At 46.9% G+C, this 20343-nt stretch overlaps 1 protein-coding gene across 3 annotated transcripts in view; it reads right to left on the reverse strand.

Annotated features, from left to right (window-relative positions):
• The window catches only part of SPEG (striated muscle enriched protein kinase), a 1671639-nt gene that overhangs the window by 530599 nt on the left and 1120697 nt on the right, over positions 1–20343 (reverse strand). For all 3 annotated transcript variants that reach the window (XM_085650107.1, XM_085650106.1, XM_085650108.1), the window contains 3 exons: positions 18063–18235; positions 17415–17441; positions 14433–14585 (listed from right to left, as the gene is read on the reverse strand). In XM_085650107.1, coding sequence (XP_085506233.1) covers positions 14433–14585; positions 17415–17441; positions 18063–18235 — 353 coding nt within the window. The remainder of the gene's footprint in view (positions 1–14432; positions 14586–17414; positions 17442–18062; positions 18236–20343) is intronic.

The raw sequence follows: 20343 nt of genomic DNA on the forward strand, positions 1-20343 counted from the left end.
ATGTTATGTTATTTTATAGGATTTGTAGAGCGCATGGCTGTCCCGGCAAAGGGACATCCCAGCACTAAAATCCAGAGGTGAGGATGCAAGAGGAACTACTAAATCAATAGAAAAGCCAGATCTTCACGGCCCTTCTAAAAGACAGGAGATTGGTGGTGTTTCTGCTAGAGAGTGGCAAAGAGTTCCACAGAGCGGGTGCAAGCACCTTGAATGAGCGTCCCCCTGACTGGCTCTACTGAATCGTGGCATGGGTGTAAGATGTAGGTCAGCAGAGCAGAGGACGCTGGTCTGAGTGTAGGGATGACATAGACTGCTCAGAATCGCCGGGCCTGCGCCTGCAAGAATTTTGTGTGTAATGCAGAGCATGTTAAACTGGATTCTTTGCTCTACGGGCAGCCAATGACGGCAATGCAACAAGCCTGGGACAGAGCTATATCTAGGCAGAGCCAACAATGTTCGGGCTGCGCGTTCATTGTGCGCTGTAGCCTGTTTATAACGGACCTATTAGATCCCAGCAGCAGACTATTTCAGTAATCCAGCCTGGCCACAAACGTAGATTGGACAACCAACTGGGGGCTGTGGGGGCAAACAAAACCAAGTAAGGGCTGAGGCCATGCAGTTGGCCAAAGCATGTCCCTGCCATGAATTTAGTGTGGTCCTCAAAGGAAAGGGCATTGTCAAACCGAACACCCAGGTTTTTTACAATGGTTTTAGGCACCGGAGGGGTACCCAGCGTCGATGGCCACCACTTGTCACCCCAGAGATGGGAATCTGTACCTAATCAGAAGATCTTTGTTTTGGATGAGTTAAGCTGGAGGCACTTCATTTCCATCCAGGTGGCTATAGCGGATAGGTCATCCCTTAATTTGGCGGTGTCTTGGCTAGGGTCCCTCGTGAAAGATAATTTCAACTACGTGTCATCCGCATATGACACCAGAGAAAGATTGCAGGTTTTGGCCAGCACAGACACTGGTCGAATATAAACAATGAACAATCAATGCCGACCCTTGAGGAACACCGCAACTTAGTGAATGTTTCTGAGAGTGAAAGGGAGGGGCAATAACCTGAAAGGACCTGTCAGACAGAAAGGAAGTTAACCAGGCGAGGGTGCTACCAGTGATACCGATATCCTGCAGCCGACGAAGCAGGATGTTATGTGAGTCCGTATCAAAGGCGGCATTAAGGTCTAACAGAATAAGTGTCACCATACTGCCTTCATCCATGGAAGCTCCGAGTTGCTCCGTAACTGTCAGTAGGGCTGACTCAGTGCTGTGTCTTGGCAGGAAACTATTTTGCGAAGATTCCAATATTGAATGGGATCCTAAATAGTGCATTAGTATGGTATTGACATAGGATTCCATCATTTTAGCCAAGAATGGAAGCAAAGAGATCGGGCGATAGTTCTCCGGCCAAGAGGCATCTAATGACGGCTTCTTTAATAGAGGTACGACCTAAGCATGCTTCCAGGACTGCGGCGACTCTGAGTATAGGTTAATAAGTTACAGGTAGCTGGGGAGCAGGCATTGCTGGAATCTAACAAAAAGTTCCGGTTTGAGAGGATCATCAGGAGACCCTGACTTTATTTTAATGAACAAGGCCTTAAGGACATCAATCGGAATTGGTGGAAAAGCAGAGAGGGAATGAGTCTCACTGCCAGACAGAACTCCCTTCATCAAACATAGAACCTCACTCTTAGGATGGTAGCTGTCATAGACGCCCACCACTTTATTAATGAAACAAGTGGCCAGAGTTACACATTGGGAATTGGAGGCAATAGTGTTATCTGCTGTGCGTGGCAATTTCACCACATCCTTTAACAAGGAGAAAATTATTTTAGAGGGGTTATTACTGGTGTTAATTTTGTTTGCAAAATGTGCGAGCCAGGCTTTACGAATCTGTTTATGGTAGGCTTTCCTGACCTTTATATATTCAAGATTTGCTGAGGGACTGTAAGCACGTCTCCAGGTATGCTCTAGTACTTTACAGTTTTTCCTAGCTCTGGTAAGAGCCTCATCAATCAGGCTATCTTCTGATGACTTCATTAGGCGGGGATAAACTTATCTAAGGGCTGATTGATCCATTTTCCAAAACAGTCACTGGACCTCTCAATATCTGTGGACAGCATAGGTTGTGAGATGGCAAGGGTGTCTTGAAAGGTGGAGTGATCCAGTTTCTGCCAGGAGCGTTTGTAAACCAAATTACGCGAAACCAAGAGTTTGGGACAAGCTAAGTGCAACAAGAAAAGAATAGGGTTATGGTCGGTCCAAGTCATCGGTGGGAGCAGGATGTTGGACAGTACAGGGTCCAGAAGATGTCCTGCCTCATGTGTGGGGCCTGAAACCAATTGGAAGAGTTGGCAGGCTGCCATGTCGTTTAAATAAATAGTGACTGTCGGGTTCATTTTCAGACTCCAGGTGAAGATTCAAGTTGCCAATAATGGTAAAGTTGGCTGACTTGAGTGCTAAGCTGCTCACCACGTTAGCTATAGTTTCTCTAAAAAATGCTTACCACTATCCTCTGATAAGACTAACTGCTCGCCCACACTACCACAAATAGAGCGTTAGTATTATCTACTTCCACCTCTGTATACCAACCTGGAACTCACTGGACTCTCTGCACAGTGTACCTCACTTTAGTGCACTATATAGAGAGCAATCCTTTTACAAGCCCTCTAGCGCCAAGTCTGTTTTATCACCAAACAGACGAGTCCAGCTGAATAGCATAACTATCAGGGATGCCTGAAGGTCACCTGAAAAACCTGTGGATCTCGTGTAGGTGTGGCACCCAAGCGCTACGTAGGTACTGAGCATCATTCCCAAGCAGCCAGTAGGGTCGAGTCCTGATCAGATGGCAGAAGAGAACATCCAGTTCCCAAAAGCTTCAACACATTTCAACTCTCTATCTGTAGGTGTAATGAGGAATGAAGCCTGTTGGTGAAAACGTGGACCACCAAGCTTTCCAGCATAGGATGATGCATCAAGAGGGCCAGGTCTCCTGAAGTGGATCTACGCCTTCTAGTGACTTGCCTATTTACCGGTGGGCCAGAACAGTGTTCGGCCCAAATACCCATTAATATGTCTGTCAATGCTTCACTGAATGGTAAGGGTAGTCTGCCGAGGCTGCAGGACTTCTTTGAGCACATTTTAACTTCCACAGATTACAATTGAAATCAAGGACTTCTGTAGCATGTCGAATGATCACTGTGAAAGAAGCCAATTCTTCACTAGAAGGGCCAAGAGCGGAATTCAACTCTGTCTTCTGTAGCGCGGGGACACACTAGCCTAGTGTAACCATGTGCTTTATAAATTTTACATATATATATATATATATATATATATATATATATATATATATATATATATATATATATATATATATATATATATATCATCTACTGGCGGTCGCCAGTGGATAGTTATAGTTACAACCTAGTTTCCATACGAAATCTCAAAATTCTATTTTGAATAACTTTGGCGCCGGTTGTCGAATCCGCTCAGCTCCTACCCTGAAACTCTCGGGGTGATTCGTCAAGCGGGGGCCGAGAAAAAGGGGGTCCCAAAACGCGTTTTCCCCATGCATTTTTCCGTAGGACCTTTAGTCGCAGCTACAGCGCGAACGGCTGAACAGAATTACGTGAAATTTGGCAGAGAGGTAGCCATAAGGTCAAGGAAGTGCCTTTTGCAGGTCTGATGTAAATCTGTTCAGTATTTCCTGAGAAAATAGCATTTAAAAGCATATCACTATCTATACGCGCGCACCGTGCGCGCACTGTGTGCGCACCCTGCCGCGCGCGAGCGCAATTCTGATTTGTTGTTAGATGTCGGTAAACATTCGAATCGGTCGAAACCAGGAAGTGTCCGCCACCATTTTGTCTCTCGCAGTCTGAGGGGGTGAAAAAAAACAGGCGGAGAACGTGAAAAGGGGGCAGAGTGGACAGTTCCTGACCCCCTAACCTTGGTCAGGGGGTCACAGAAGGACCCCCAAGGGAGAAAAAAATAATTTATTTTAAGTAAAAATCGCGAGGCACGCACTGCGAACCGTGGGTGCTCGATGCGCGAAGCGCACCCTGCGCCCACTGCGTGCGCACGGTGCGCTAAGCGCACCGTGCGCGCAGGGTGCGCGCACCTCGCGATTTTATAACATGTGTGAAATGAAATTCCCCCCGCAATCCTCTGCTGATGACGTCAGATATTACATCACTGTATTTAGACACCTATTTACCCATGTCTTCTTCCATTAATCTTTAGCTATACATATATTACAAATATTTATTTTTCAGAAAGACACATATGTAATCAGTGATGTAATATCTGACGTCATCAGCAGAGGATTGCGGTCGCGTGAGTTATAGTTGCCTGCACTAACTATAACGGGGGAATTTCATTGGTTTTTTACGAGGGAAATGTCCAGCTAACTATAACATGTGTGAAACCTATGGTTTTTTAAGTGAATTTGCAAGTTTTTTTAAATGCTAATTCCTAACTATAACGTGTGTGAAACCTATGGTTTTTTAAGTGAATTTGTACGGTTCTTTAAATGCTCAGTTATGTATTTATTAATATATTTATTTTTTCAAGGTTTTCACCGTGCGCGTAAGGTGCGCTTCGCACACCGTGCGCACTCTGTGGGCGCTCGGTGCGCTTCACGCACCGAGCACCCACGATGCGTTGTCCATGCCGTGCGCGCACAGTGCGCGCACCCTGCGCATTATCGAAAAAAAAAAAAGTTTTTTTCACCCTTGGGGTCCTTCAGTGACCCCCTGACCAAGGCTAGGGGATCAGGAACTGTCCACCATGCCCCCTTTTCACGTTCTCCACCTTTGTTTTTCACTGCCTCAGACTGCGAGAGACAAAATGGCGGCCGACATTTCCTGATTTCGACCGATTTGAATGTTTACTGACATCTAACAATGTCACGGTGCGCGCTTATAGATATATATGTACTTTTAACTGCAATTTTCTCAGGAACTAATGAACAGATTGACTCCAGATATGCAAAAGGCACATCCCTGACCTGAGGACTACCTCTTTGCCAAACTTAAAGTTATTCTGTTCGGCCGTTTGGGCTGTACCTTGGACTAAAGGTCCCTATGGAAAATTGCATGGGAAAAACACGTTTTAGGACCCCCCTTTTTTCTCAGCCCCCGCTTGACGAATCCCCCCGAGACTTTCAGGGTAGGAGCGGAGCGGAGCGCCCCACCTATTTTGAAAATTTCGCGAGGATTCATCAATCGGCGCCAAAGTTATTCCAAATAGAATGTTGCGGATTTCCTATTGAAACACGGTCCTAACTATAACTATCTACTGGCGACCGCCAGTAGATAATAAATATATATATATATATATATATATATATATATATATATATATATATATATAGTCACTTAAAAAATCATAGGTTTCACACATGTTATAGTTAGGAATTAGCATTTAAAAAACCATGCAAATTCACTTAAAAAAACATAGGTTTCACACATGTTATAGTTAGGTGGACATTTCACTCGTAAAAAACCAATGAAATTCCCCCGTTATAGTTTGATCAGATAACTGTAACTCGCGCGCCCGCAATCCACTGCTCATGACGTCACATATTACATCACTCATGACATGGTCAGTGGCATCACTCATGACATCACTGATGACATCATCCTTTTGATAGAGTGGCGGTCGCGCGAGTTATAGTTATCTGGACTAACTATAACGGTGGAATTTCATTGGTTTTTTACGAGTGAAATGTCCACCTAACTACAACATGTGTGAAACCTATGGTTTTTTAAGTGAATTTGTATGGTTTTTTAAATGCTAATTCCTAACTATAATGTGTTTGAAACCTATGGTCTTTTCAGTGAATTTGTACGGTTTTTTAAATGCTAAGTTATGTATTTATTATTATATTTTTTATATATTTTTTTACAATAAACTACGTATTAAAATGTTTTTTTTTTTTAATGGTTTTTCACCGTGCGCGCACGGTGCACGCACCCCGCGATTTAAAAAAAAAAAAATGTTTTTTTCTGCCTTCGGGGTCCTTCAGTGATCCCCTGACAAAGGCTAGGGGGTCGGTAACTCTCTACCCTGCCCCATTTTCACGTTCGCCAACTTCCTTTTTCACTCTCGCACTCAAAACAAACAAAATGGCAGCCGACACTTCCTGATTTCGACCGATTCGAACGTTGACTGACATGTAACCACCAATCTGAATTACGCTCGCGCACGTTAGGGTGCGCGCACTGTGCGGGCACGGTGCGCGGCTATAGATATTTATGTACTTTAACTGCAATTTTCTCAGGAACTACTGAACAGATTGACTCCATATATGCAAAAGGCACATCCCTGACCTGAGGACTACCTCTTTGCCAAATTTCAAGTAATTCTGTTCAGCCGTTCGGGCTGTACCTTCGACTAAAGGTCCCATGGGAAAATACATGGGGAAAACGTGTTTTGGGACCCCCCTTTTTTCTCGGCCCCCGCTTGACGAATCCCCCCGAGACTTTCAGGGTAGGAGCTGAACTCCGTCCACTCCGGATCTCCGACCGACCCCTGCCCTCACCACGTCTTCAACAAGGCCGACGCTGTCATCGCACCCCACCTGCGGGACATCATCAACACCTCCTTCGACACCGCCACCTTCCCCGAGAGCTGGAAGCACGCCGAACTCAGCGCTCTTCTCAAGAAACCTACAGCAGACCCCACCGAACTCAAGAATTACCGCCCAATCTCGCTCCTCCCGTTTCCTGCCAAAGTCATCGAGAAGACCGTCAACAAACAGCTGGCCGCCTTCCTCGAGACGAACGGATCCCTCGACCCCTCGCAGTCCGGCTTCCGAGCCAACCACAGCACCGAGACCGCCCTCATCGCCGCCACCGACGACATCCGAGCCCTGATGGACAACGGAGAAACAGCGGCCCTCATCCTCCTAGACCTCTCCGCGGCCTTCGACACTGTCTGCCACCGCACCCTAGTGCAACGCCTCAGCAACGTCGGAATCCAGGAGAAGGCACTGGAATGGATCGTCTCCTTCCTCGACGGAAGAACACAGAGAGTCCGCCTACCACCGTACAAGTCAGAAGCCACCGAAGTCATCTGCGGCGTCCCTCAAGGATCCTCGCTGAGCCCTACCCTCTTCAACGTCTACATGAGCCCCCTCGCGGCCATCGCACGCCAACACAACCTCAACATAATCTCCTACGCCGACGACACCCAGCTGATCCTCTCCCTGACCAACGACCCCACCGCCGCCAGAGCCAACCTGCACGAAGGGATGAAGGAGGTAGCCGAGTGGATGACGACCAGCCGCCTGAAACTGAACTCAGACAAGACGGAGGTCCTCATCCTGGGCTCCACGCCCACCGCCTGGGACGACTCCTGGTGGCCCCCCGCCCTGGGCACCGCACCCAAACCGACTAACCACGCACGCAACCTGGGCTTCATCCTGGACTCCTCCCTCTCCATGACCAAGCAAGTCAACGCCGTCTCCTCGGCGTGCTTCAACATCCTGCGCATGCTACGGAAGATCTTCTGGTGGATCCCCACGGAGACCAGGAAGACCGTCACCCAGGCCCTCGTCACCAGCCGACTGGACTACGGCAACGCCCTCTACGCCGGAACCACCGCCAAGCTCCAGAAGAGACTTCAGCGGATCCAGAACGCCTCAGCCAGACTCATCCTCGACATCCCACGTAACTGCCACATCTCCGGACACCTGAGAGACCTGCATTGGCTCCCTGTCAACAAAAGAATCACCTTCCGTCTCCTCACCCACGCACACAAAGCCCTACACGATCAAGGCCCGAGCTACCGCAACAACCGAATCAACTTCTACGCTCCCAAACGCCACCTCCGATCAACCAGCCACGCCCTCGCCGCCGTCCCACGCATCCGTAGAGTGACAACAGGAGGAAGGTCCTTCTCCTACCTGGCTGCCAAGACCTGGAACTCCCTCCCGACCGACCTGCGCCTGACCCAAGACCACCTCTCCTTCAGGAAGAAGCTCAAGACCTGGCTGTTCGAGCAGTAACGGCACCCCCCCCCCCTAAGCGCCTTGAGACCCTACGGGTATGTAGTGCGCTCTATAAATGTCTTTGATTGATTGATTGATTGAGCGGAGCGCCCCATTAGTTTTGAAAATTTCGCGAGGATTCGTCAACCGGCGCCAAAGTTATTCAAAATAGAATTTTGAGATTTCATACGGAAACACGGTCCTAACTATAACAATCTACTGGCGACCGCCAGTAGATAATATATATATATATATATATATATATATATATATATATATATATATATATATATATATATATCTATATCTAGGCCAATCGCCTACTGAAGGTCCACATATAAATTATTGTCATCATAAAACTGATGTTCATCTGTGTCATTCTAATTGTCATCAAGACTATGTTGACTATGGTCTGAATCTGAACCAAAGAGATCCTGAATACATTGTTTATTTGGGGGTAATGGTAGACACCTGTCCGAGTTTGAGAGGGGTTGTGCTGTCAGATGAGGAAAAGCTGGAGGAGGCCATGATTTCGGCCAGGGTTGGTTCGTATTCAGTTCTGAGTCCAATAGCACCATGGGGTCTTTCTCTAGCATCACTCATGCAGATGCGTGGGGACCCAGCGTGGATTGTGGTGTTTAAACCCTGTCATTTTAAGAAGAAACAGGCCCCTTGCACACTGTTGAATATTCGAAGAAAACCAGTTTTTGTCAAGATGAAAGAGCAGGGAAATGAGCCTTGGATCTGCATCGAAAGAAGAGGAAATAAAAAACTGACATCAACACACAGTGTTGGTGTTTTTATGTGGCTCTAGCATCACTTCTGACTAGGGAGGGACGGGTTTGACCTATAGCCACATGACGCCATCCAACGGCATACAAGGGAATTGCTGAATAAATTCTCCAGATCAAGTCTGACACCTGGTGGTATTCACAAGGTGAGGAATCTGCCATTGTATCCAGTACTGCCTTTATGAACAGGAGGCACCAAGAGGGTTCCAGTGAGATTTGGGCAGGTTGACCAGAAGCCTTAAGTTGAAAAGCAGTGCAGCTGTTCTTGTCGAGAGGAGTAACACCATCTGTGACAAATAAGCTTTGAGCAGCCAGCTATCCAGGTACAGGAATAGTGAAATCCAGGTCTTCCTGAGTTGGGCCTCAAATAGCACCATCACCTTCACCTTGTTGATGACTCAAGGTGCTGAAATTAATCGAAAAGGTAAGACTGCAAATTAGTAATGGGTGGAACCCATAACAAATCGTAGCTACTTCCTGTGGGACTGTATGATCAGTACAAGAAAATACGTGTGCTGTAGGTCGAGGCACATCATCCAGTGCATCCAGAACCAACAAAATCTGAGCTTGAACTTACTTCTCCTTGTGCAGGAACCAGTTCAGGATCCTGAGGTCTAGGATTGGGTGAAGATTGCCGAGTAAGCATAGGGAGCAGGATTCATGCCCAATACCCTGCCCTGGCAGCAATTCCACAGCTCCCTTCTACAACAGACCATCACCTTCTGCTGCAGTATCTGTAGAAGGTCCCCAAGAATATAAGGGAATGCTGGAAAGGGCTATCAGGGACTTGCTGATACAATCTGTAGAACCCACTGGACTGTAGGAAAGAGGAACCCCATCCATTTACAGCCCACACATGGCCGTTCGCAACCAAACTACTAATTCTGTGTGGGGAAACAGGAGGAAGACAAGGAGGAGGGTGTAAGCTTGCAATTGTCTCTGCCTTCACATTGCCTGACAAAGGGATTGGACTGCTATGAACTGACCTCGACCGGCTTATACTATTTGTGCTTCCCAAAGGATTGAGATTATCTGGAAGGGTGAACTTACTCTGTCCTCTTTGCAAAATGCCCAACTGCCGCGTCAGAATCTCTCCTCTACATCAAATAGCATGTCCATGACAGTGCTTAGTACATCAACTGAGAATCTGTGAATCACAGGCAAGCCTTCCATTTCAGAGCCACAGAGGAACCATTTGCACTTGCAGTGCTGTCTGCCAAGTCTGGGCTTACTTTGATGATGTGGAGGGAGGCACCCTGCCCATCGGAGACTACCTCTGCAAAATGGTTCTAGAACAGTTCCAGAAAAATAAGAACTACCACTGCCACCATATTCCAGTTAGCATGAGATTAACACCCCAACAAGTATGTTGCATTCAGGGAGTGCAGCACCAAAGTCCCAGCGGAAAAAGCTTTCCTCCCCACTCCTTCCAAGATTTGTTTGACTCTCTGTATTGAGGGCGGATCTGAATAAATTCCACTCTCAACCTAGAGGTGGAAGAGGCCTGGACTATTGGGTTCTCTGGTGAAGGGACACAAAGGCTGGGTCTCTACTAGCCATTCTAAAGTGAAATGCAATGTTCTGGGTTCACCGCAGCACATGATGTGGCCTTTGACCATGGTTCCCTTACTGCCTCAACTAGGACCTCACTAAACAGGAGGAGTGCTTACACAGAGTATGAACCACCTGCAGCACATCCATAAGGATGTTAGGCATGAGGGGCAGTAAGTTACAACACCTCAGCTACCTTTTTTTAAATTACATGGAAGAGGGCTAACCCTGTCGGAGCTCGGCTGTGATGCCCCTCTTGATATATACCAGGAGTGACTTGGACAATATCAATATCTGGCAAAGTATCCAGGTATTATGAGCCATTTTTCCCATTATCTCAGAAGAGGAGGGAAGCACGCGCCCCACAGCAAAAGATGTGCAAAAAACAGAACTGATGTTGGTGTGCCAGGATGGCTGCTTTATGGTTCCAGGCCACCATACACCACCGCCATCATGGCCCCCTGTTGAAGCTGGATAAAGGCCTTCTCGTCATCTCCCTCAGCACAACCACTCTGGCAACGCCCACGGACGCAAACACCGCAGCAGGCAACCTGCACTGATGGATCTCCAACTGCTCCGAGACCCTGGCACCCCTAAAGAAAAGGCCAGGCAAACAACACTCCAAGAAGGCCAGCTAATTCACTCCCACCCTCCATGAGTCTAGATGCACCTACAGATGTCTCGAGGAGAGATAGAGGCACAACTAAACTCTGGAAACTCACGCAACCTTCAAATCCACCGTCAACAAATACCATCGCCTCCTGAAAGCCACTAAGAAAACGGCCCTCCAAGACAGAATCAATGCCAACGCACACAAAATCAAGTAACTCTTCGCCATCGTCAAGGAGTTCGCCAGACCCACCAGTAAGACCACAGATGTGCCCCACCTCCAAAGACCTTTGTGACAAACTCAGCACCTTCTTCCACCACAAGATTAGGAAGATCCACACCAGCTCCAAAACCCCAGATCCAGCCACTACGCCTGCCGCCTTCGCACACAAACAAGCCGCACTCCAACAGACTGTGCTCTTCTGAACCCTGCTGACAACAAAGAACATACTCACGGCCATGAAGAGCACCCACTCAGGTGCCCCAACCAATTCCTACCCATACCACATCTTCCGCAGAGAAGCCGCCACCATCACCCCCCAGCTTCACCGCACCATCAACTGCTCCATCGAAACTGCCACCTTCCCCGAAGACTGGAAACACGCTGAGATCAACCCCCTGCTGAAGAAGCCATCCTCAGACCCGACTGATCTCAAGGACTATAGACCAATCTCACTCCTCCCCTTCCCAGCCAAGGTCATAAAGAAGGCCATCAGCGCCCAACTCTCCGAGTTCATTGAAGTGAACCACGTACTGGACATCTCTCAATCCGGCTTCCAAAGCCACTGACATCCGCTCCCTCCTGGATGGGAGTGCAGCCCTCATCCTACTAGACCACTTGGCTGCCTTCGACACCGTCTCCCACTGCACCTTAATCCCAAGACTCCACAACTCCGGCATCCATGACAAGACTTTGGACTGGATCCACTCCTTCCTCACTGGCTGGACCCAGCGAGTCAGTCTACCACTGTTTCTCTCAGAACCCACGGTGAACAGCTGTGGAGTACACCAGGGTTCCTCCCTCAGCCACACCCTCTTCAAGGTCTACATGGCCACCCTCACAGCCATCGTCAGAAGCCACAGACTCAATATCGTCTCCTACGCCGACGACAGCCAGTTGGTCTACTCCCTAACCAATGAACCCACAACCGCCAGAACCAACTTCCACAGTGGAGTAAAGGCTGTTGCTACCAGGATGAAAGCTGCCTCAAGCTTAACTCGGACAAGACCGAAGTACTCATCCTGGAACCTACCCCTTCAGCCTGGGACGACTCCTGGTGGTTAGCCACTCTGGGATCTCCCGTCACCCTGACAGACCACGCACGCAACCTTGGCATCATACTGGACTCTTGGCTCATGATGGACCACCAAATCAACACAGGTTCCTAAGCCTGCATCCACACGCTCCGCCTACTTCGAAAGACATTCAGATAGATCCCCATAGAATCCTGAAAGACGGTCACCCAAGCACTCATCACCAGTACACTTGACTACGGCAACACACTCTACATAGGCGTCACCCAGAAACAGCTCAAGACATCCACCACCGCAGCCACATCATGTAGCACCTCCGACAACTCCACTGGCTCCCAGTCAACAAGAGAATCCCTTTGAAGCTCCTCACTCACGCCTACAAAGCTCTACATGACAAAGGGCCAGCATACCTGAACCACTAGTTCACATTCCGCGTACCTGCCAGACAACTCTGATCCTTCCAACTCACCCTTGTCTTTGTCTCCAGGATCCACAAGGCCAGAACAGGAGGAAGGTTGTTCTCCTACCTCGCTGACAAGAACTGGAACACCCTGCCCCTGCAGCTCAGGCAATCTGCGTCACAGACCCAATTCAGGAAGGACCTCAAGACCAGTCTCTTCGAATGATCCTCCACCCAGTCCGACCAGCATCCCACCTCCCCCAGCGCTTTGAGACACTCACAGGTGAGTAGCCGCATTATACAAGTCCCTTACTGATTGATTGATTGAGTGACATCCTGATATTTCAACTTCTGGCATCAAGTTGCAGCCGGTGTCTCCTACAAGGTACTGGAGAGCTATGCCAGAAGTTTCCTGATCCAAGCTGGCACCTGTGATATTTAAAAGTGAGGAATCTGCAGGTAGAAGACTCCATTAGAAACGTAGGTCTTATTTTTGTTCAAGGAAAGGACACAAATTGAAGTCTATATGTCATATTTCATTTTTTGACTTTGCTTGTGTTTCTCTACTGAGGTTTTAGCAACAGTATTCTCCAGAGCACCTTCTCTCCTTTCAGTGATGCAACATCCTTGAAATAAGTGGATTTCCAAAATCAGTGGATTTTCCTAAGGTCATTCGGCCAATACCTCTTGTGTCTGCATGTACAATCTGTTGACAGGTAAAATGGCTTATAGAAAAAGTATGGGTTTCTGGGTTAGGCAGGCAGTTGCTCTGAAGACAAGTAGGATTGGGCCTGTAAGAAGGGACAGTCTGGTGCGTGACTGACAGACATTCCGATTTCCAAAAAGACCAGTCCACCTCTGGTCAGGTGAGTGCACAATTTCACTTGGACACATACCACACCGAGCATCAGTGGTGTAACACAGACCCCGCAATGCGGGGGCCCCAAGCTGCAGGACAGTACTCAGGCCTGAGAGCTCCACATTCAATCCAGAGCGGTGCTTCTCCATGTACATTGCGGGGTGGGGGCCATCAACTTTCGTTACGTAACTGCCGAGCATGGGCATGCTCACTCGGAGGTTTGAAGTCAACTGGCCTACAGAAAAGCTAATAGATCCCCTGATATGCCAACACCTCCAAAAACGTTAATAGGTCTTAGTCAGACCCTGACTGATTAACTCTATCACATCATGTGACCAATGACATCCATTGCTCCAGTCACGTGACCATTCAAAGATGCCGCTGCCCAAATCAAGTGACCACTCATACCTGTCACTACCCCAGTCATGGAACCACTCACATTCACCCTTGCCCCAGCCATGTGACCAATGACATTGGCTCCCCCAACCATTAGAACACTCATATTTGCCACTGCTCCAGCCACGTGACTAGCGACATCTGCTTTCCCACCAATGTGACCAGTGACATTTACTGCCACAACCATGTAACCTGGGACATCCGATGCCCCACCAATATGAACAGTGACATCCTCTGCCCCAGCCATGTGCCCATTGACATTCACTGCCCCATTCATGTGACATTCACATCTGCCGCTGCCCCAGCCATATCACCACTCATATCCGCCACTGCCCAGCCATGTGACAAATCACATCTGCCACTGCCCCAGCTATGTGGCCACTCACATCAGATGTTCCAGCCATGTGACCACTCATATTCGCCGCTGCCCGAGCCATGTGGCCACTCACATCCGGTGCTCCAGCCATGTGACCACTGACATCCGATGATCCTGCCATTTGACCACTCACGTCTACTGCCACAGTCATGTGACTATTCACTTCTGCTGCTCAGTCCCTAGAATGGCCACACTTACAGCTTATCGTTGACCAAAACTTTGATGACAAATCCTTTGGCTTCCCTGGTCAGGTCAGCAAACATCTTCTCCTCGAAAGCCACAGTGTAGTTACGGATGTTTAACAGGGTGACCTTGTCATTCTCGCCAACGAAGGGAGAGATGCCAGTCAAGCTAAAGGGAGAAGAGTTACATGATCAATGTAGGTCTGTGGTGGGACAAATGACGTATCAATGACAAAGGACAGATAACTGTTAACCCTTTCGTACTGCCCCCCTAATAGGCTGAAAGACACAGGGACATCAAGGGGAAAATGAGTGCAAGGCCCAAGTAGCATATGAGCTTCAACAAAGAAATGCTGATAGATTCAGGGACATCACGGATTACGTTGGTGCAAGGCCTGGGGAAAATCTCTGCTTCAATCAGAGAAGGCTGAGAAGGACAGGAACATAAAGGAATACATTGGGGCACGGCATGGGGAATATTTATGTTTTATCTAAGGTGCAAGACCAGGGGGCTATCTCTGCATCACCCATACTAGGATGAGAGGGACAGGGACATGAACAAATTTAATGGTGCGAGGCACAGGTAATACATCAGCTTGAGCCACAAATTACTGAGCAGGACAAGGGCATCACAGCAGACATGAATTAAAGTCCTAGGAAATATCTCAGCTTTATCCAAAGAATAAATGTGTGAAAGGACTGGCAAATATCTCTGCTTCACTCACAGAAGAGTGAGAGGGACGGGGACATCTAGGAATTGGGGTAGTGCAAGGCTTGGGGAATATCTTTGCTTTATCCACCTAAGTATGAGTAGTACAGGACACAAGGGCTACACCAGCACAAAGTCTGAGCAATATCTCTGCTTTATCCAAAGACTATACAGGAGCAGGGAATAGAGACAGAGAAGGCTGAGAGTGATGGGGAAATCATGGAAGACCTAAGTGCAAGGCCTGGGACATTTCTCTGCTTTATCCACAGAAGATTGAGAGGGTTGGAGACACCAAGGATTACACTAGTGCAAGGTTTGGGGAATATCTCTTTATCTAGCCTTACTAGTTGAGGACTGGGACTAAGAAACCAGTGAACATGTAGGCCACAGGCCATTAACCAAGGGCCCGATTCACAGAACTAACTTAAGACAAAATCCTAAACTTACTACCATTTTGGTATTCACAGAAGGCACTTACTCATTTCGGTATTCACAGAAGTTAGGAGTCCTAACTTTAGGACTCCTAAATGCCTTCTGTGAATACCGAAAGTCTTAAAATTTGGATTTTTCTCAATTTAGTAGTCCTAAATCTAAATTTAGGACTACTAAATTGAGAAAAATCCTAATTTTAAGACTTTCGGTATTCACAGAAGGCATTTAGGAGTCCTAAACTTAGGAGTCCTAAACTTAGGACTACTAAATTGAGAAAAATCCAAATTTTAAGACTTTAGGTATTCACAGAAGGCATTTAGGAGTCCTAAAGTTAGAAGTCCTAACTATACTACTACTAAACTGAGAAAAATCCTAATTTTAAGACTTTCGGTATTCACAGAAGGCATTTAGGAGTCCTAAACTTAGGAGTCCTAAATTTAGGACTACTAAATTGAGAAAAATCCAAATTTTAAGACTTTCGGTATTCACAGAAGGCATTTAGGAGTCCTAAAGTTAGGAGTCCTAACTATACTACTACTAAACTGAGAAAAATCCTAATTTTAAGACTTTCGGTATTCACAGAAGGCATTTAGGAGTCCTAAAGTTAGGACTCCTAACTTCTGTGAATACCGAAATGAGTAAGTGCCTTCTGTGAATACCAAAATGAGTAAGTGCCTTCTGTGAATACCAAAATGGTAGTAAGTTTAGGATTTTGTCTTCAGTTAGTTCTGTGAATCGGGCCCCAAGTTTCACCTAGTCGTACCTGTTTAGTACTGGACAAGGGAACTGGGCGAGACATGGGCTATAGGGAAGGCATGGTCCGAAATCCTAGCTCCAGCCCTTTTTGGTGACACAGGGGAACCAGAAAAGACAAGGGCCACAGGCCTAGCAACCATCTTTAATCTACTTGTACCCACTGATGGCTGAGACAAAGGAGCAGCAAAGGCATGCGCTGCAGACATGGCAACAATCCTTAATCTGGCTATACCTATGAGAGCTCCGGACAAGCTAACCGGGTAAAACACGAGTCACCGTCCTAGTAAAATTCTTCATATTGATTTTGCTGTTGAGGGCTGGAGCAAGGGAATCAGGTGAGATAAGATGCCAGAGAGAAGGCACAGTCCACAGGACCGGAAGCCATTTTTCATCTAACAGTAAACATTGACACGGCCAGGACACGGAAGCCAAGGAAAGCACAAACTACTGGCCGGGTAACAGTCCTTCATCTTGCTCTTACCATTGATGAAAGGGACTTGGGAACCAGCCATGACGCAGGACATAGGTCTGGTAGACAGCCTTTATCTAGCTAAACCTGTTGAGGGTTTTCACAGGAGAATCAGGTGGAATGCACTCTTGGCATTCATCTCTGCTGTCATTTTACCAAAAAAGAGTTGGGGTGGGATTGGCTCCAGGCTAGGAAGTTATTCAAACATCCTCAATATGTATGCTTAGGGGGATGGCGGAGGACAAGCCCGTCTGGAAAGATATGTAATTTAGGTCTAGGAAAGTCCTTGCTCTAACAGCATGCTAAACATGCCGGCATGTGAATCTTGTACCCCCTAGAATCCTGAAAATCTACAGGTCCTAGGGTTACCCTTACAAGGACACAGGTGGAGTTGTGGAGTTCACTGAACAGTGTGTAGTTCATTAGTTCTGTGATATTCTGTATTTAGGGTTTCTGCTGAAAGGTTGGAGAAACATCTGGGTATCTGCTGGAAATCAGACCCTCAAATAATAACAAATCAGTGAGGAGAGAACATTATATCAACGCCTGCACATCTGATGATACCTGGGGGGGGGGTCTCTTCTCTGCGCTATCAATCTATGCTAATAGGAAAGTACAGAGAGCGTCCTTACCATAAGTATGCAATGACTCCCACCGGCCTGTACAATGACAAAAGGTAAGAGAAAGAAAGAGGAAAGGTTAGGGAGCACGTACAACATGAACAAACAATCACCTCAAGTTATTAGTAATAAGACTAAACTGTGGTATCAAGATTCTCTCCACTACCTCACATTCCTGACCCCATATGCAATCTCCATTCGCCAGCATGGAATCATCTACTAACAAGCTCTCCTCGCTCACTACATGGATCGCTCTAAAGATGGAGAACGCATCATGATCTACCCATCGCAGAAGCGCTCTATAAATTCAGCGCTGCTGGGACCCAACCATTGGGACCCAAGCGCCATCCTTACTAGTCCCTCCCACTATGACTCACTCTAATCCCTTGTTCATCCTTCAAAATGGCCTGTCACCTTTCACCTTAGGAATTCTGACCCCATCACTGTGACAAAGGGCTGAGTTTGAGTTTGACAATAGGGGGATTAGATTGTAATGCACTTGTAATTAGGCAGATGGGATATCTGTTGCGTGTGTGACGTAGCATCTTGCACGCCAAACTTTAAACCAGGACCAAAATGATGATCCTCAACCCTCCCATTCACAGCCTCTTCCATGGCACCTTACTGGTGTGAACAGACATGTCAATCTAAGCACATTACCAGACATCGGTGACTGTGGAAACAGGCAGCTGGTTTACAATTTCTGGAGCCACAAACTCGGGGGTCCCATACTGGACGTACTGCGCCTCTCCCACCGTGATCTTCTGCGCATTGCCAAAGTCACAGATACGTATCTGCTCACTGATGGTGTCTGCCATCAAGATGTTCTCAGGCTACCGGCATAAGAAGAAAGACAGTTTTTGAACACCTACAACCATAGAGGTACTTGAAGACATTTTGCACAGAATAGCTGGAGGAACTCTGCAACATTGTATCCTACAACACTGTAACAAAAACAATCCTACGAGGTGAAGCAACAAAGGAATCCTGCAATATTGTATCAACAAAGGAATCCTACAACACTGACAAAAACAATCCTACGACATGTAGCAACAAAGGAGTCCTGCAACATTGTAGCAACAAAGGAATCCGGCAACACTGTAGCAAAAACAATCCTGCAACATTGTAGCAACAAAGGAGTCCTGCAACACTGTAGCAAAAACAATCCTACAACATGTAGCAACAGAGGAATCCTGCAACATTGTAGCAACAAAGGAATCCTGCAACACTGTAGCAAAAACAATCCTACGACATGTAGCAACAAATGAATCCTGCAACACTGTAGCAACAAAGGAATCCTGCAACATTGTAGCAAAAACAATCCTACGACATGTAGCAACAAAGGAATCCTGCAACACTGCAGCAAAAACAATCCTACGACATGTAGCAACAAAGGAATCCTACAACATTGTAGCAACAAAGGAATCCTGCAACACAGCAGCAGAAACAATCCTATGATATGTAGTAACAAAGGAATCCTGCAACATTGTAGCAACACAGGAATCTTGCAACACTGTAGCAAAACCAATCCTACGACATGTAGCAACAAAGGAATCCTGCAACATTGTAGCAACAAAGGAATCTTGCAACACTGTAGCAAAAAATAATCCTACAACATGTAGCAACAAAGGAATCCTACAACATTGTAGCAACAAAGGAATCCTGCAACACTGTAGAAAAAACACAATCCTACGACATGTAGCAGCACAGGAATCCTGCAACATTGTAGCAACAAAGGAATCCTGCAACGCTGTAGCAAAAACAATACTATGACATGTAGCAACAAAGGAATCCTGCAACATTGTAGCAACAAAGGAATCCTGCAACACTGCAGCAAAAACAATCCTATGACATGTAGCAACAAAGGAATCCTGCAACATTGTAGCAACAAAGGAATCCTGCAACACAGCAGCAGAAACAATCCTATGACATGTAGCAACAAAGGAATCCTGCAACATTGTAGCAACAAAGGAATCCTGCAACACTGTAGAAAAAACACAATCCTACGACATGTAGCAGCAAAGGAATCCTGCAACATTGTAGCAACAAAGGAACCTTGCAACACTGTACCAAAAAACAATCCTACGAGATGAAGCAACAAAGAAATCCTGCAACATTGTAGCAACAAAGGAATCCTGCGACACTGTAGCAAAAACAATCAGACGACATGTAGCAACAAAGGAATCCTACAACATTGTAGCAACAAAGGAATCCTGCAACACTCTAGCAAAAAACAATCCTATGACATGTAGCAGCAAAGGAATCCTGCAACATTGTTACAACAAAGGAATCCTTCAACGCCGTAGCAACAAAGGAAACCTACAAAATTGTAACACTGCTGTAGCGTGGCATGAACTCAAACCCTACTGCAGCGGTATGGGAGGACCACTCACACAGTGTGGGTTGTGTACTCTCTAGTGGTCTTTATACCACAGCAGTGTGAGGGAACACTGTTTAAATCTGTAGCAGTGTGGAATGAGTGTGCTGCAACACCCCCAACAGAAGTGTGGCTAACTAAAAAGAAGAATGTAGAAATGTGAGTACTCTCTGACAGAAACACTGCAGGGGTATGGCTGAACACTGATCACAGGAGGCAGCACTGCGGGATGAGTACATGGAGACGCAAACCTGTGGATGAAGACTAGCACTGTGGGAAGAAGACTGCCACTGCAGCAGTGTAGGGTGAAGACTGGCACTGCAGCAGTGTAGGGTGAAGACTGGCACTGCAGCAGTGTAGGGTGAAGACTGCCACTGCAGCAGTGTGGGATGAAGATTGAAATTGCAGCATTATGGGATGAATCCTGGCACTGCAGCAGTGTAGGATGAATACTGGAATTGCAGCATTGTGGGATGAAAACTGACACTGCAGCAGTATGGGAGGAAGACTGTCACTAGATGAGTGTAGGAGAAAAAGTGCAGTGCAGCAGTGTGGGATCAAGAC

The sequence above is a fragment of the Triturus cristatus genome, chromosome 3_2 (genome assembly GCF_964204655.1).
Source record: "Triturus cristatus chromosome 3_2, aTriCri1.1, whole genome shotgun sequence".
Lineage (NCBI taxonomy): Eukaryota > Metazoa > Chordata > Amphibia > Caudata > Salamandridae > Triturus > Triturus cristatus.